Consider the following 18759-nt stretch of genomic DNA (forward strand, 5'->3'; position numbering starts at 1 on the left):
ATATATGTATATTAAATAGTTAATTATGGTTTATTACAGAACAAGCCTCATGTGTTATACATTGAACTTTGATCTGCTGTAATCATAGTCAGTTTTTCATTTCTAACAGTCCTGATGTTGTTTTTATGTGGGGGTCTATTTAATGGCTCAGCATGATTTTTTTTGTCATTGTTTATTGGCTCTTGCACTAGAGATCACAATCATCATGCTCTCCAAATGTCAACAGAAAAATTCTGAGAGCAAAACTTTCAGAAACCAGGGTCCAAAGAGCTGAATACAATAAGAACTCCACATAACACACCATAACTAGAAATCAAAATCATAAGAGACACTACATCTTGTAGTGCTTACTGCGTACCGTCCAGTTTTAAGACCCAATAATGTCAGCGAGCACAATGATGCGTGCTGTACATATCAACACTAATTACATTCTCCACTTCAAAAATCATCAATGCAATAAAACATAGTGAAAGGAAAACAAGTCCTAGTCCACCCACACCCATCTGCTGTGGAATCACTGGCTCTTTTCCACACATGAAGAACTTATTCTCTTATCCTGCACTCAATTTATGCATTTTCTGCTGCTTTTGTTGCTGTTTATCCAAATAGCAGAGGGTAGTGTCTGTTCATGCGTTCTTCTTTCATGTAACGGCAGTTATAATGATTTTCTGCTTTGTATTTGTTTTGTTTTGTTCCCTCCCTTAATTAATGCCTCTTTTATAATGAAAACAAAGAGCCCTTTGAGACGCTGTCATTCAGAATCAGCCCTCTCTCTTTTCTGCTCTCCCTTTTGCTGATTCTTGGCTTTGTAAACCACAGATGATCCAGCATCTCTCCGATATTCAAATACAGCTTCGTTTTGGACTCAAATTGTGATGAAAGCATGAGTTATTCTGCCCGTTTGACAGTTAGACTCGGCCTTTATCAACAATGAAGACATCAGGCGGTACCGCACATTCATTCGTTCTACATTTTAATTGCATATTATCAAGACAAATCCACGATTGCGTTTAAATAGCGTATTGAATATTGACAGTCTATCGCATCTCACTCCAAAAAAACAAACACTTCTATCCAGGCCATAATACAAACACAAAACACTCGATATTGAAAAGTGAATCCAAAATCTGTTAGGAAAATCTAAAGGTCACAATTACCAGAAAAGTCTATGAAATGGCAAGATTTTTAGAAAGATTTACTTCGGTACAAAACACAGTCCCATAATTCTCAGCATCAGACATCTCTGACCCAAAACTTGGCATCAGGGTCGTGTTAAAGTCGTGTAAACTGGCTGCTCCCAGCTCGCCCCGGGACTATGAGACGAACTCGACAAGCTGTTGAGAACAGGAGTCACGTATGATCTTCTGGAGGAATGGAAGTACGGATATTGATAAATGCCAGCGGGATACCCGGAAAATGTGGTGAAGTACGTCGAGTTCTGCAGGTCTGGACAGTCGGTCAGTTCAGATTGGGTCGGTGACCCGTGAGACTCTCCGTAATGAGAAGGACTCAATTGTTCTGTTTTAATGAGCGGTCTTTGTTGGTTTGCGCCGTTGTGCGAGGATGCAGACGGTGACCCGGACCCCTTGTTCCATGCCAAAGTGCTGCCGTGAGGATGATGGTGGTAGGATGCGCTGAAACAGCCAGGACTGGAGTGCGGCCCACCGTTGTTCTCCATGTGGCCGTTTAACGGCAGGTACTGGTCGAACTCACGCACGTCAAACGGGCCCATGCTGCCGATGACGTCGCTGCTGAGCTCCGAGATGTCCACGTTGCTGAAGTCGATGTTGTGTCTTGCGTTTTCCGACGCAGGCCGGGACTCCAGTTTGGCGTTTTGATGCTGATCGGACTTCGGGGTGGTTGGAGGTGTAGGAGGACCGTGAGGTTGAGCTGGGTTGGAAACATCGAATGTGTTTTGTTGGGTTGAGGTGGAAAAAATAAAGGTTCTTTACGCTCTTCCCCAAAGAACCTTCCAGTGACCTTTTCCTTAGAAGAACATTTTAAAAATCTAAAGAACCTTTTTCCACTATAAACAACCTTTTGCGGAATGGAAGGGTTCCATGGATGGTAAAGGTTCTTCATGGAACCATTGATGCCAATAAAGAACCTTTATTTCTTCGACAGGTTCTTTATTGGCATTGATGGTTTTTTCCTAAACCTAAAAAAAGAAAAAAATTGATGTTTTAAGAACTGTTCATTTAAAGGTTCCTTGGGGAACCAGAAATGGTTCTTCTACACATTAAAAATAATGGTTCTTTTTTATTGGTATTGATGGTTCCATCAAGTACATTTAACATCCATGAAACTTTCCCACTGCACAAAAGATTATTTATAGCAGAGGGTTATTAAAATGTTATTTACACTACGAAAAATTGGTTCTTTTAAAAAAAGTGGACTGGAAGGTTCTCTGGAGAACCAAACTCAATGGTTGCCATTAATGATTCCATCAAGACTGTTTAAAATCCATGTAGTCACTCTCCATTGGGCAAACTGTTTTTTATTATGGAAAATGGTTATTAAAATAAAAGGGTTCTTTTAAGAACTGTTCATTTAAAGATTCTTCGGAGAACCAAAAATGTTTCTTCTACGCTCTGATCAATTAATGTACCTTATTGGCATTATAATAGTTCCATTAAGAACCTTTAACATACATGGAATCTTCCACAAAAGGTTTATTATAATGAAAAAACTTATTTTAGATTGTTAAAGAACGCTTTTAGTGGAAGGTTCTTTGGGGCACCAAATATGGTTCTTCAAGTAAAAGTCCATAAAGGACAAAAAAGTTCTTTATTATGGAAAAAAAAGTGATTAAAATGTTCTTCACTCTTAAAAATAAAGGTGCTTCAAAAGGTTCTTCAACCGATGCCATAGAAGAACCATTTTTGGTTCCACAAAGAACCATTTAGTCAAAGGTTCTTTAAAAGAACCATCTCTTTCTTACCTTTTTATAATCTGAAGAACCTTCTTTCGCCACAAAGAAGCTTTTGTGAAACAGAAAGGTTCTTCAGATGTTAAAGGTTCTTTATGGAACCATTTAGACAAAAAGGTTCTTCTGTGGCATCGTGAAGCACCTTTATTTGGTTCTTTTAAGAACTGTTCACTTAAAGGTTCTTTGAAGAACCAAAAATGGATCTTCTACACTTCTACACTAAATATAAAGGTTCTTTATTGGCATTGATGGCTCCATGAAGAACTTTTAGCATTCTTGGAATATTTCCATTACACATTTACACTAATAAAAAAAGGTTCTTTTACTGGAGGTTCTTTGAGGAACTCAGAATGGTTCTTCAATGGCATCGCTGGGAAAACCCCCTTTATGGAAGCTTTATTTTGAAGAGTGTGATAAAAAGTATGACACAACCCAAACTGTAAGACAATAGCTCTTTCATAACTCACCACCATGGACCTGTTGATGGTGCATCCCTCTCATACCCGCTTCCACTTTGTACACTTGATGCGAGGCGTGAGGGTTCTTCTCAGCTCCCGTGTCCAGTTCACTCGGACCCGGCTTCAGGCTCTTCCGTCTCCGCGGCTGGTATTTATAATCCGGATAGTCTTTCTTGTGCTGGAGCCGCAGTCTCTCTGCCTCTTCCACAAACGGTCGTTTCTCGCTCTCAGAGAGCAGCCTGGATGATTGGTGTGGCCGTCCGTTGCAAAGCATGGAATGAAAAAGCGCACAAGTGAATTAAAACAGTCGTGTGTGAATGATGAAAAATAAATCCAGATTTAGATGGCAGCTGGTTTGAAGCTGGTGCAGACCGTCTCGATCCAGCAACAAACCAGGGATGCATTTTTCAAAAGCAGCTATGGTTGCAAGTTCTATCGTTACCAATAGAGTTCACTAGAACTTACCACCATAGTTTGGGAAACACACATCAGATGGTTTACAAGCAGCTCCACATTGCATTTATTTCCTTAAACTATTTACATTTTACTAGTAGCTACTGAAATTTAATACTATCTCTGTTTACCAACAGTTATATTAGTACATATTCAGTTAGTAAACTAGTACTTTTGGTAACCCTTTACAATAAGGGTTCATTTGTTAACATTAATTACATTAGTTAACATTAACAAAACAATACAACATTTATTACTCTGTCAACATTTACAAACACGTTTTAAGCATGCACTGTGAACTAACATTAACATGAACTATTAACTAACATGAACAAAGATTAATTAATGCTGTAAAAATATTGTTAGTTGTTAACAAATTAGGCTTTATCCTAATACTGACAAGTATTCCATGTGTTACTTGCAACAAATTACAAATTTTCTGAGTTCTACTGAATAGTATTGCATGTTTTACTAGTACTTAACTAGTCTTGTACCTATGAGAAACTAGTATCAATACCAACTGATTCCAACAGTTACACTTGTTTTATTGCTTGTCAAATAACTAATCTTAATGGTTGGTTTACAGTTGAATTCAAAATCTTACTATTAAGACATTTTGGTGTCTAATTCAAGTGCGTGTCTGTTTAATTAGCTCTGGGAAAGTGAAATAAATCCTAGTAAGTACCAATATCTGATTTAGTTCATAGTGACGTTAAAAAGAAACTTAGGCTAAAAATCAGTACTAGTAACATTCAAATAGCTACTAGCTAAAGAAGTGCTCGCCATTCATGAGCCAGCATTAATGCTGTTAATTAGTAGAGCTCCGTATTTCTTTGCGTAAATACGCCATGCATTATGTACATGCTGTCATGTAAAGTGTGATCCATCGATCTCCGTGGTGTTGAACTGAAGTCCACGTACCTCCATAACTTGCCGAGGGTCTTGCTGAGCTCGGCGTTGTGGAGATGTGGATACTGATCCGCGAGCTTCCTCCGCGCCGCCTGCGCCCACACCATAAACGCGTTCATGGGTCTCTTCACATGAGGCTTGTCTTTCAAAGACCTGCGGCCTTGCATAGGCATCGGCACCAGCGACCAGTCATAGCCTTTGAGGACCTGCGACACCGCGTCTCGAATGCACGGGGGGAAGCGGGCATCTTCCTCGCTGTCCGCCGGGTTACCGGCGCCGGTTTGGGTCTGCGAGCCTTGTTCGTCGGACATTGAAGGAGAAGACGGCGAATCGGAGTCCACATCGCCGATATAAGGAGTTTTATCCGGCTCTTTTGACATTTTAAAATCCTCGCTGATGAAACGTTAACAAAGATGAACAAAACGTGACAATAATCAGCCAGCGGTTACGTGCGCATTTTACGCGTAACGCGCGTTGGCTTGAAGCGTATACTCCAAATAAACCTTTCGATTTATTGGTTTCTTGAATCTCAATGCTCGGTCGATCAACACTGGTGAATGCACTGGCAACATTTCCCAACTTGTTGGTAGGAGTGAAGTTTTTCTGAGGTTTCTATACTCTCGCACTCCTCCTTCTCTCCTCTCATTGGAGGAGAGAGAGGCTTTTGCGCAACTTCTCCAATTGGTCTGTACAGGACATCAGCAGCCTTTTCACTTAATTGAACATAATTGACTAACAAATTAGACCATAAACCCATAACTGCTCATGGGTTCCCTTAAAAATCCAACCTTAGCCCACGGTATTTTATGAAAACTCTCCAAGGCTAACTAAACATGACTTTAATTCTAATATTTGGTATGTGAAAGATATAAAACATAGTTTTCACTGCACAAATGAGTCTGTTATTAAAAAGATTCAACTATTAAAAAAGATATATATAAAGTACAAAATGCATGCATACATCAAATATTTATATAAGTGCAAATTTTGAAAACATATTTGGTCTTCACATTAATATATATATATACATACACATACACACACGCACACTACATTTATATATTATATATGTATATCATATTATTTTATGTAATAGTATATACATTCAATCAAGAATAATTTGATTTGAGCAATGTAGATTAAGTTTCCATAAAGTTGTTTGAAATGTTGTAAATATACATTATGAAAACTCTCCAAGGCTAACTAAACATGACTTTAATTCTAATATTTGGTATGTGAAAGATATAAAACATAGTTTTCACTGCACAAATGAGTCTGTTATTAAAAAGATTCAACTATTAAAAAAGATATATATAAAGTACAAAATGCATGCATACATCAAATATTTATATAAGTGCAAATTTTGAAAACATATTTGGTCTTCACATTAATATATATATATATACATACACACACACACACACACACTACATTTATATTATATAAAAATACAATACCCCCCCCCAAATGTGCTGAAAGGGTCTTTGGTGATGGTATATTTTTATTTTGGTGCAGATTTGAAATAATGAAATATTTGTAATCTTTAAATGAATTGCATTTCTAAACATCTCAGCATATAGATGTTTTCGCACGGTTTTTATTTCAATAGTTATTTACAATAATCACTGAGTCGTTTAACATGAGCAAGAACATTTCATCGCTGCTACAGCAGATGCGCCAGTCTCAGAAAGAAGCGCATTGTCCTCTGATTGGTGCGATGCGCTGCGCTGCGCGTGAGTTCCCACGCATGTGCAGAGCGTGCGGAAATATGGCGTCCTCCAGTGAGAGCTCCGAGAACAGCGAAAGTTTCCTGAGAAAGCGACGTGGCGATGCGCTTGTTTCAGACAGTCTTTCACACGACAGCTGCAGCGAGACAGTGCAAGACGAGGACTCGACCAAATATGACAAGAAAGTGGGCGTATCGTTACAAACCGGGACCTACTGGCTCACACGCATCGTGCTGCTGCGAGCCATTGCTTTCATCTACTGTGAGTCTGACAGGTGGCAGCTCTGCAGGATGCAGTTGCTAGGAGATCAGACACAATTAGTTTCATCAGTTACTAATCTGTGCAATAGAAACCTATAAGGTTACATTAGTGAAATGCAGCCTGTCTGTAATAATCACTGCTGTCTCGTTTTCTTTCTAGTTGTGGCTTTCACTGTCGCTTACAACCAGAACACACAGCTCATTGGAGAGAAAGGGCTCATGCCTTGCAAGGACTACTTGAGGAGCGTCAAGCGTTATGTGGGTGGCAAGATTGGCTTTGCGGCCCTGGCGTACACTCCTTCAGTCCTCTGGTTTATGGACTGGAATGACATGGATGCCAACCTGGATGGCATTGCTCTGGCGGGAATGGCTCTGTCAGGGTTTGTTTTAATCATGGGAAGTGCCAATATGATCATTATGGGAGGACTTTGGATCCTGTATCACTCTATTGTGAATGTCGGACAGCTTTGGTGAGCTGTCTGTAATAATCACTGCTGTCTCGTTTTCTTTCTAGTTGTGGCTTTCACTGTCGCTTACAACCAGAACACACAGCTCATTGGAGAGAAAGGGCTCATGCCTTGCAAGGACTACTTGAGGAGCGTCAAGCGTTATGTGGGTGGCAAGATTGGCTTTGCGGCCCTGGCGTACACTCCTTCAGTCCTCTGGTTTATGGACTGGAATGACATGGATGCCAACCTGGATGGCATTGCTCTGGCGGGAATGACTCTGTCAGGGTTTGTTTTAATCATGGGAAGTGCCAATATGATCATTATGGGAGGACTTTGGATCCTGTATCACTCTATTGTGAATGTCGGACAGCTTTGGTGAGCACACACACACACACACACACACACACACACACACACACCGTATACAGACCGTATATTCTATTGTCCTACACCAACCCTACCCCTAAACCTACCCCTCACAGGAAACTTTCTGCATTTTTAGATTTTCAAAAAACTTAATTCTGTGTGATTTATAAGCTTTTGTACCCGTGGGGACCACAATTTAGGTCCCCACCGTGACACGAGTCCCCAAGAGTCTGTGTGTAGTCAGGTTTAAGTCCCCTCCAGGATATATACACCTGTACACACACACACACGCATTCATCTTTCTCATGTTAAAACAATAGTCTTATTATTGTAATAAAATTAGATTTAATTATGCCATTTTGTTGGAGAAAAATGTACTGTTTTTGCCACACCTACAACATTTCATTGACTTTTGTAGACGCCCATTTCCTCCACTTAAGAAAAAAAGTTATGCTTCGGTAAATTATAATTATTACATGACATAAAAAGCCAAAATAATGTCATACTAAAGTTTTAATAATGAGATCAAACGTCATGATTATGACATAATGACATAAAACATCACAACGATGAGATAAAAAGTCATAATCATAATCAAGTCAAAATTAAAATAAAGCTGACATTATGACAAAACAATGACAAAAAGTGAAAACAATGAGATAAAAACTAATATAACAAAAAAAGTGACTTAAAATGAAAAGTAATTATGAGATAAAACATCGATATTGTGATTAAAAAGACAATGACAAATTTATAAGTCATAATTATAACTTTTTATGTCACAATTTGACTTTTTATCTCAGTATGACTTACTATGTCATAATGTTTGCTTTTTAGTGTGATTTTTGCTTCTTTTTGTTTGTGCTTCATAATTTTTTACTTTTTGTCATAATTATCTCATAATTATGACCTGGTATCTCATAATTTCAGCTTTTCAGGTGATAAATATGCATTTCACATCATAATTCTGGCTTTTTATCTCATAATTTTGACTTTTTATGTAATAATTATGCAATTTATGTAATATGATTTAGCATCTCAAACTTTCTTTTAACTTTTTGTTTAATAATTGAGTTGGTATCTCAAAATTTAGACTTTTTATCATAAATTGACAAGATGCGTAATTTGTCTTCATCTCATAAATATGACTTCTCACAACAGCTCACTCAGTAGCTCATAATTTTGACTTTTAATGTGATAATTATGCATTTCATCAATTTTGCCTTAGTATCTCATAATTTCAACACTGTCATAATTCAACTTTATTCCATTATGACTTAGTATGTCATAACTTTACTTTTTATCTATGACTTAGTGTCATAATTATGACTTTTTAATCTCATAAATATGACATAGTATCTCATAATTTCGATTTATGCCATAATTTGACTTTATCACTTTGACAGTGTCATAACTTTAACTGTTTGTATGACTTATTGTGTCATAATTATAGCTTCGTATCTCATAAGTATGACTCAGTATCTCATAATTTTTACTTTTTATCTCATAATTACAATCTACCAAAGCATGATGTTTTTTCTTATGTTGCGAAAATGGGCTTCCCTACTTATAAATGATGAAAATGGATTTAATCTCATATATTTCTCTGTTTCCTTTTATCCAGGTACTCCTTTGGTGAGTAATCATCTCTCACATTGTTTGTAAAATAAAGTTATGCACTTTTTATTTTCTAGTAGCAACATTCTCATAGATGTGAGCTTTAAATGAATCATTGCAACAGAAGAATAAAACAGGGCCTCTTCTCCCAGAATTCCCTTCAGTGTTTAGACTTTTGATTTGGGATCTCCACGAGTGTGACCGATAGAGGCTTTGAAGCCAAATCGACTGCGCCAAGTCACAGTGGGGAGATGATTCATCTGAACTCTTACTCCAGCGTTTTACCTCATCCCACTAACCACATCTGTGATCGTCCCATCCCACCAAAATCCAAATTCTCCAGATAAACAAGAAAGCCACAAATAAGCTCAATTGGCCAATCAGCATTTAATTTAAGCCTATCGTTGAATGGAAGACAAGAACATGTTTTTTGATTTATATTTGAATATTTATTTTGTGTTTTACACCACTTTTGTCATTTAAAGCCTTTCCTGGTTTTAGGGATCAATCCAAGTGCATGTAACAGTGTAATGTCATGTAATGGATTTCAGATGATTATAAATCTTTCCATTTTCAAAAGTATTCATACTAGGGGTGTAAAACGATGCATCGATCAAATGACCAAAAATATGATGCACTGACGCAATGTGTAAAAATCTTTTTTTTTCACCTCATTTTGTTGCCAATGTCTTAAAGTTTGCACGTTTCCGAGAGAACAGGAAGACTTTCTTGACTGTTATTTAGATTTATTATATTATATTAAATATATATATATATATATGGAAGCCTGTTTCCTCCATGGAATTAAAAAAAATACAAAATGTAATTGTGGACTTTTTTCTCAGTGTTGAGATTATCTCACAATTTAGGCTTTTTTTTCTTGCAAGATACACATTTGCAATTATAAATTAAAAAAAAAAAAAAAGTCAGAAATGCATAGAAAGAAAGTCAGTGAATAGTGAGGGGAAAAAGACAAAATTGTGAGAAATAAACTCATAATTGCATAATTGCATTTTTTCTTTCTGTACATTTCAAAATTCAGTTTTTTTTCTTGCAATTTGTAGTTTATATCTCACATATCACACCTACAACATTTCATTGACTTTTATGTAGAAGCCCAGTTCCTCCACTTAAGAAAAATGTGATGCTTTGGTCAATTATAATTATGTGACATAAAAAGATATAGACTCATAATTGCAAGAAAAAATTTAGATAATTTTTTTTCTTTCTGTATATTTCAAAATTCAGATTTTTTCCCCTTGCAATTTGTTGTTAATATCTCACAAATCTGCCTTTTTTCCCCCTTCATAATTCTGAGGGGATAAGTCCGAACTGTGATAAGTTTTTTACATTAAACTTTTTATAATTTTTCATCTCGTGGCAGAAACAAGCTTCCGTATAGGATTTGCAGTTTTCAGAGATTCAATTAAATGTTCATGTTATATTTCGGTTGCATTTGTGGATTAATACAAAAGTAACAGTTTATGTAAAATAGGCACATGATAACATATAATCAATATATTGATCACAGACTCCTGAATCTGTTTAAATCTGATTGTGACGTGATTTGAGGTATTGGCAAATATCAAAGACAATCAATGTCAAATCATCTGATGTACACCTCTAAGACATTCAATATACAATTACATTTTGTCATTTGTTTTAATGAACAGTATCTTGAGTGTGAGTGTTAAATTGGTAATCTGTTTTAATTTTATTTGGATAGGAGTGCCATGCAAAAACTTCTCCAGTTGAGTTAGCAGTAAACTAAATTAAGTGCAAAGAGTACATGGCGGCGTCTCAAATATGCAGAATCTTCTGTTCTTCTCCCAAGACTCAAATGCAATCAGCGGCGCTGCAGATGCAATGAATTATTCAGTCCCAAACCAAATAATTGTGTCTAGAAATCTGATTAGGGGGTGTAAAAATAGCAATGAGATGCTGGAGCGATTCTCTCGCCCGTCTCCTGTGTGTATGATACTTTAGAGAGATAAAGTTTTTATTTTAATTTCAGTTAAATATTTAATACATTTTTTTTTTAATCTTTATAATTTTTTTAAAACGTCTGTGTAGTTCTTATTCATTTCTATTAATTCGTTTATTTCATTTGAGTTTTTTTTGTACTTTGAGTTAAAGTGAAAATGAGAAATGTTGCCTTGGCAACTAGCTCAAATAAAATAAGTAATTTTTTGTAGGTAATTTTTATTACATATCAGGTAATACCAGTGTTTTCTTAATGGATTTAGTTACCTGTAATAACCCTGTCTTGTAGTTGCTGGATCCGCTTTCTTAACTTCTGTTACACAAGCGCAGGCTTTAATTCGCCAAGTGCTTGCTTCTTGCCGTTTTAACAGTGCAATTAAATCAAAACTGTTGTGGCAAAACATTCATTAGCACCAGCGCTTTGCAGTAATTTGCTGTGCTCTCCAAATGACCAGAGCGCTGTTTAGCATGTCACAAGATGTTCTCTCTCCCGAGAAGCAGTGAAGGAAAGGCCAGCTGTTTGTGAATGTAGTGGACTCAAGGTCTGAGCTGGAACCAGTGGCCAAGCTGTCATTCTTTTTCTCCGCTTCTCAGCCAGGGAGGGTTTTCAAACCCTTCAGACTCCAGGCTCGGGTTTCTGACTGGATTCCCTGGGCTCCACACCTTTATTATCTGTTGGAGGGAATCTTTTCACTTAGCGACTGAAGTTCACACATTATTCCATCAGGAGTCCGAGCGCTCGTGTTGGAAATGTTCTCAAGCGTCCCGTCCATCTGCTCATATTCATTAGTCGTCCGCCTTGAAGATTTATTTGGAGTTTGCAGCCGTTGCTTAAAAAGTCACTAAACAAATAAGATTGTTAATACAGACTAGATGGAGAAAAATAGTCCAGATAATCTCGAGGGATTAGATATCTGATGCCTTGTCAGCTATCTCTCCGGAGTTGCCTTTAGATTTAATTAAATCTTCTTAAATCAATTTAATTAAATCGAATTAATTTAATAATTTAATTCCGTTTTTGGAATGCTGTATCAGGCTAAAGAAGTTCAATTGTAAGACACTGTTGTAAGAGTTGCTTAAGTTTATCTCACTCAACCTCAGATTGTCTTTTGGCGCTGCAAGCATCCACAATTAGACAAATTATTTGTGTTTTTACGTGATCGTAAAGGGACAGTTCATTCAAAAATGAATATTGTCATTTACTCGTCCTCATATGTCATTGCAAAACCTGTTGAACTTTCTTTAACAACACAAAAGAAGTTGCGTACAGTTGTGTACAAACAGATTTGGCGACATTGTATGGACCTAAAAAAAAGTGTTATTTTATTTGTTAGTTTTTATTAATAATTTGAATCCGTTTTTATTTTTATGTTTTCTTTTTTTAGTAATTTTGTAGTGTGTTTTTGTCATTTTTTGTCGTTTTCTTTTTTGTTTATATATATATATATATATATAATGTACATCCATATATATGTATGTTTTATATAGTTTGTTTTCATTTTTATTTAAGTTTGTTAAATCAAGTTAAATGAAAATCTAAATGTTGGTTTTGCAAGCTGAAATGTATTTATATAATTTATTTGATTTCATTTATTTATTTTTTTCAGTTTTAGTTAACAATAAATTATGACAGCACTTAAGTTTTAATGTTTTTATTTTTTAATAAATAGTCTGGGCCCATTTTTTTTATTTTTTTATAGAAAAAATTCATTTTTAAGAGTGCAATTCTTTTCTGATGAACACATCTCACATTACAGAAGTAAAATAGGTTGTGAATGTGGTTTCACATTTTAAGATTTTTACTGTTTAGTCTTTGTAGATCTCACTATTAAAACTGACTTTACCCAAGCTTCTACATTTGTTAAAGTCCGTTAAAGCAAGCATTCCCCACATTTATTCTTTAGTCAATTAATCAGATTGCATTATTGTCTGGGCAGCTCAGTTAACATTTTGAATTTCTCTTAATTGTTAAATTAACCTCAAATTATTAGTGCATAGATATTTTGTTGTGTTATTTATCTTTTTGTTTTTTTTAATGAGTTTGTGAATGAAAGACATATGTTGTCGACATACATATGTTGCAACTTATAATTATTTATTGTGAGTTATGATACTGCAGAATTCAAATACGCTTTGGGGTTTCAAATGTGTTGTTTATATCCATGCATTTTCCATGTTTTTCTGGTCGTAGAGGTCTTTGACATTTCCACCCTTAATAGTCTAAGTCTGTAATTGTCCAGATCTGGATGTGAATAAGTTTGAAATGCAGTTGGTTATTATTTTTCATGCACGGATTACATAAAACAGTGCACTGCGTTCAGTTTGTGTGCAGATTCAGAAAGAGACATTCTGCTTTGCTTTAGTCTACCTGAGTGCCTCCTGTTTTCATGCACATTTCTCCTGTTTCAGACGTGTGTGTGTGTGTGTGAGTGTGAGTGAGTGTGTGTGAGTGAGTGTGAGTGTGCGTGAGGGTGTGTGTGTGTGTGTGTGTGTGTGTGTGTGTGTGTGTGTGTGTGTGTGTGTGTGTGTGTGTGTGTGTGTGTGTGTGTGTGTGTGTGTGTTTGACATTTCCTCTTTCGGATGGTTGGCAGGAGTTTTTGGCGTTCCTTACGGCTGTGTCAAGAATGGGCAGCAGAAACTCTCCTTGGCCTTTTTGTCTCCTGTCAGCTAAACTTTTATAGAAGTGAATTGCAGCGAACAGATGTTAATGAGGTTTTAATTCAGCTGCAAGCAAGCGCCCATCTGATAGTGTGGAAGGAACGTCTGGTCAAACGCCTGTCACATGCACCTGTGTGCTTCTACAGTAATACAGCATACTTGTATGCTCTCGTGCATGATACATTTTACAGACAATTACATTTTAGATTATTTGGTCAAAATTGAAATGAGGAGAAATTGCCCTTGTGTTACCTGCTGTATGATCATTTCTGTACTGCTGTAGAGAGAGATACTGTTGTTTTATATTAGGATTTGAAGAATTGACTGCTGTACACAACATATTCTTGAATAGATATGCAAGACCTTTGCTACAGAAACATTATTATTTTTTTAAATTTTTTTTTATTTTTTTTGCTTGAATATTTTTTACCGGTGATGAATTTGGAGACAAAATGTCTTTAATGTTGAGACATTGAAATTCAAGAGATATTTAGAAATCAAATTTCTTATTCATCTTATGTTATTTTAAATTTAATTTTGCATAGTTACAGTATATTCATTTCAATATTTAGTTTTTAGGTAATTTTTGCACTCCAAAAATATTTAAGCCTAAATTTAAGAATGATGTTTTTAATGTATTTATATGATCTATTTATTTATGTATTTGAATAGAATTGAATGTCTATTTAATGTAATTTTTACACTCAAAAATATTTAGGCCTAATTTGAAGATTTATGTATTTGAATTGAATAAAACATTTTTCATCCATTCGGATTACACAGTTTTAACATACTAATAAACTTTATGTGATGCTTTTTGTCAGTCATGCATAAATCCAGAACATCTCACATCTTCTGAGGAGCCTTTATTTCTTCAGCTCTCAATCACTGCATTATATGTTTGGAGCATTTCAATCTCATTTTACTGAGACATGTTACTGGAGATATAGAGTGAGAGATTACAGTTAGATGTTTTTTAAAAACTGAAATGTTACAGTGTATAAATGTCATTTGAGCAAAATGTCATTGATTGCGGTGTCTTTGAAATATTATTACTGATTGCATCGTCCTTATTTCCATCGTTCGCAGGGTTTGATCAAGATCAGAGGTGACCGCTGTTGGAGGGAGCTCACCTGCATGGACTACCATTACGAGGTGCGAGTCTGACCTTCCTTTCTTTCTGTTTTTTGAAGGTTTAGTTGATTCGTATGGTGCTCAAAGCTTCTTCCATAACAGACAGTTAGTTGTAGCTCTTTCTAAACCCCCAGTGCATGAACTACATGTGAGGTGTAATGATATCGAGCGCATTTCTCAGAACGAAGCCACATAAAGTTTGGCTCATGTAACTCTTCCAGCCTTGTGGTCTTATTTTGGCCACTGAGCAACAGAAAAAGACTCTTTAATGTCAAAATGTACTGAAATGGTATCGCTGGTGCGCTCATTTGGTTTTAGAGCTTATACTAAAGAAGGTAAACGGAGATCTTGTGTGTGTAGTCAAGGGATTTCCAATGATTGTGGCGTAAACAAAACCCTGGATGAGTAAGAGTTTGTGGAAGAGAAAAGCACTATTAATAAGATGTCACATGATATCTGGGCTGAATGAAGCATGAAGAAAAGCTGATGGATTCTGCACCTGCAGCTCGGGAGAAGATTTGCTTTCCAGCAAGACGATGCTCTCAAACATGAAGCCAACACGGCACAGAAAAACAACAACGTCAGAGTCCAGACCTCAGTCCAGCTGAGGATTCACTCACGATCAGCACGTAACTGATCTGACTGAAGTTATGAAGAATGAGGCGGAAAAATGCAGTATTAGAACAATTTGAACTATTAAACTGTTAAAAAAACGGTAATACTTTTCAATAGAGTTCCATTGGTTAATAATAGCTGACTACATAAACTAACAATGAAAAATATTTCTAAAGCATTTATTAATCTTAGTTCATTTGAATTTCAACATTTACCAATGCATTATTAAAATAAATAAAAAATTTTAATCGACTGAACATTTATTAACATGAACATTTATGATGTTTTTATTAACCGACGTTAACAAATATAAATACTGTAACAAATGCATTGCTGGTTGTTATTTCATGTTAGTTAATGCATTAACTGATGTTGACGAATTTGACCTTATATTAAAGTGTGACAATAAAATAAAAAATCTTTTTTTTTCAACATTTCTCATTTTCATTTAACTTGTTGTACTAAAATAACAAAAAATTAAATAAAAAATTTATAAAAAAAAAAAAAAGACAAATTACTTAAACTTTAACTAAAATGTAAATTAAATTGAAAATCTAAAGATAAGAATTAATTAAAAATATGAATAAAAACTAACAAAGTACTAAACCAAAAAAAAAAAAAAAAAAAAAAAAAAAGTATTTCTTTATTATTTTTGTCTTGCTTTCCAGTACAAATATCTAAACAACCTTGAATCAAAATACATGTACTTGAGAAGTTAAATGATTTAAGATATTAGGTCTTGTTTTCTGAAAAATATCAAAATTAAATTTTTTTAATTTTTTAATTTTTTAAATTATAATTATTTTTCTGACCCCATTGGAAGAGATTTTTTTTCTTGTTTTTAAACAAAAACCCACTTCATTTTTATGTTTTTTAGAAAAAAAAAACAGTTAATACCTAATTAATTACCTTCTTAAGTCATTTTGCTTCTAAAGTAAACCTTGATTTAAGAATTTTAGATATTTGTACTGTACAGTGATACTAAAATTGGATTGATATCAAAAACCAAAAGTTAAAGCAAAAAACACAACATCTTCTGAACTAGCATTTATATCATAAATAACATTACCTAGTTTTGTTGCTTGGGTAAATTGTGTTAAGGACGTTCAGTATAATTAGGATCTCAGCTAACCACAATATTGCGCGTGTTTCTTGGTGGACGTTGCATAAGATTGCGTTGGGTGTCTCATTTTTGGATGAGATGTGGCTCATTCTGAATGAGTGTGGCTGTAGTGGTGGTCTTATAAAAGCAGTGAATTGTTCCGGATGGACAATAAGAACGTGTTTAAACAGTACAATAAAACCTTTATTTCAGTATAATTGGGGAAATCCTGTACAGCAAGCACTATATGCTCATATGTGAATTGGGTGTGTGTGACATTCCCGGTCAGCGGAGGTCCACCTCACATGGGCTCGAGGATAATTAAGGTCTTATTCCTGAGGGGGTTATTCCCTACTGTTGTTTTTAATGCTCAGCTGAATTTTGCTTTTATCAATGGCTTGCCGTCCATAAGTGGATTAAACTAAGCACTTAATGGAGGAAGTTTTCCTGGTTTTACGCTGCAATCAGCAGACCGATTCTGCCGATGCCATCCTTTAAATGAATAATGAAATAATGACCCTCTTGTAAATCCAAACCTTTGACTTTTTGTCAAACAGAAGAGATGTCAGTGGTGCCCAATATTATTGTTGTTTCAGATTATAGACAAAAAAACCCTCATCAAAACATGTTTTTTTGTGTGTGTGTTAAGGACGTTCAGTATAATTAGGATCTCAGCTAACCACAATATTGCGCGTGTTTCTTGGTGGACGTTGCATAAGATTGCGTTGGGTGTCTCATTTTTGGATGAGATGTGGCTCATTCTGAATGAGTGTGGCTGTAGTGGTGGTCTTATAAAAGCAGTGAATTGTTCCGGATGGACAATAAGAACGTGTTTAAACAGTACAATAAAACCTTTATTTCAGTATAATTGGGGAAATCCTGTACAGCAAGCACTATATGCTCATATGTGAATTGGGTGTGTGTGACATTCCCGGTCAGCGGAGGTCCACCTCACATGGGCTCGAGGATAATTAAGGTCTTATTCCTGAGGGGGTTATTCCCTACTGTTGTTTTTAATGCTCAGCTGAATTTTGCTTTTATCAATGGCTTGCCGTCCATAAGTGGATTAAACTAAGCACTTAATGGAGGAAGTTTTCCTGGTTTTACGCTGCAATCAGCAGACCGATGCCATCCTTTAAATGAATAATGAAATAATGACCCTCTTGTAAATCCAAACCTTTGACTTTTTGTCAAACAGAAGAGATGTCAGTGGTGCCCAATATTATTGTTGTTTCAGATTATAGACAAAAAAAACCTCATCAAAACATGTTTTTTTGTGTGTGTTTTGATTACATTAACAAGTGCAAAAACATTTCATATTACGAGTTTTTATAAAACGTTTTGTTTACATATGAAAATGCACTAGAAAACAAGACAAATATACTCATTGTGTGCTCCCTAGACAATTACATTTAGAGAACATATTGATGCAAACGAGGCACTAATTAAATATGCACACATTCGCATAATTTTTCAGAACATAAATCTGAACATCGGAAAAAGCCAAATTTCAAAGTTCAGAATTCTTGTAGTGTTTATTTTATTGCACTTCATCTATTTGCGACTGTAGATGTCAATAGCAATCTATATCTTTAAAGGCCAAAATTAATTTGTTTTTTCACTACAGCATCACTTAGGCTACATATACCAAATTTTGCAGTTTTATTCCTGTCTATAATCTTTATAGAAAGGATTTTGGATTTCTCTTTTTATCACTGGACAAATGAGAAAATAGCCAGGAAAAAATAAAAATAAATTCACCATGTTTTTAGGAATGAAATGTTGTATAATACCAGGCGAATGTTATGTGAACGTAAAAACCTTCAGAATATAGATTGCTAAGTTTAGTGCATGTAAGTGCTGCTGAAGTGGAGAAACAAACTCATTTTGAGAAAATGGCAATAAAGTAAAGTGCAATAAAATAAACACTTAAAAGGGTATTTTGGATGTTTTCCTTCCACTAGTCTGAAACCACACTTTATGAAAGCCAAAAAGCCCAAAATCACAAAATTAACGAATGCATGAAAAAATTATGCTTTTGACTGTAGTGTCTTACCTTGAAAGATCTTAAAGGGTTAGTTCACCCAAAAATGAAAATT

The 18759-nt window shown here is 35.4% G+C and overlaps 2 protein-coding genes across 2 annotated transcripts in view; one reads left to right on the forward strand and one right to left on the reverse strand.

The window, feature by feature from the left end:
• sox8a (SRY-box transcription factor 8a) lies at window positions 1-5318 on the reverse strand. The gene is made up of 3 exons (XM_016286114.1): window positions 4762-5318; window positions 3397-3626; window positions 1-1890 (listed from the first exon to the last, which is right to left on the reverse strand). The coding sequence occupies exons 1-3, from the start codon at window positions 5127-5129 to the stop codon at window positions 1262-1264; spliced, it is 1227 nt and encodes a 408-aa protein (XP_016141600.1). The 5' UTR covers window positions 5130-5318; the 3' UTR covers window positions 1-1261.
• Window positions 5319-6441: 1123 nt separating this feature from the next.
• The window catches only part of lmf1 (lipase maturation factor 1), a 30626-nt gene continuing 18308 nt past the window's right edge, over window positions 6442-18759 (forward strand). The window contains exons 1-6 of the mRNA XM_016286135.1: window positions 6442-6737; window positions 6897-7206; window positions 7333-7560; window positions 8482-8489; window positions 9176-9186; window positions 14899-14964. Of these exons, the coding sequence (XP_016141621.1) occupies window positions 6467-6737; window positions 6897-7206; window positions 7333-7560; window positions 8482-8489; window positions 9176-9186; window positions 14899-14964 (894 nt within the window). The 5' untranslated portion in view covers window positions 6442-6466. The remainder of the gene's footprint in view (window positions 6738-6896; window positions 7207-7332; window positions 7561-8481; window positions 8490-9175; window positions 9187-14898; window positions 14965-18759) is intronic.

The sequence above is a fragment of the Sinocyclocheilus grahami genome, unplaced genomic scaffold, assembly GCF_001515645.1.
Source record: "Sinocyclocheilus grahami isolate Dianchi unplaced genomic scaffold, SAMN03320097.WGS_v1.1 scaffold206.1, whole genome shotgun sequence".
Taxonomy (NCBI): Eukaryota; Metazoa; Chordata; class Actinopteri; order Cypriniformes; family Cyprinidae; genus Sinocyclocheilus; species Sinocyclocheilus grahami.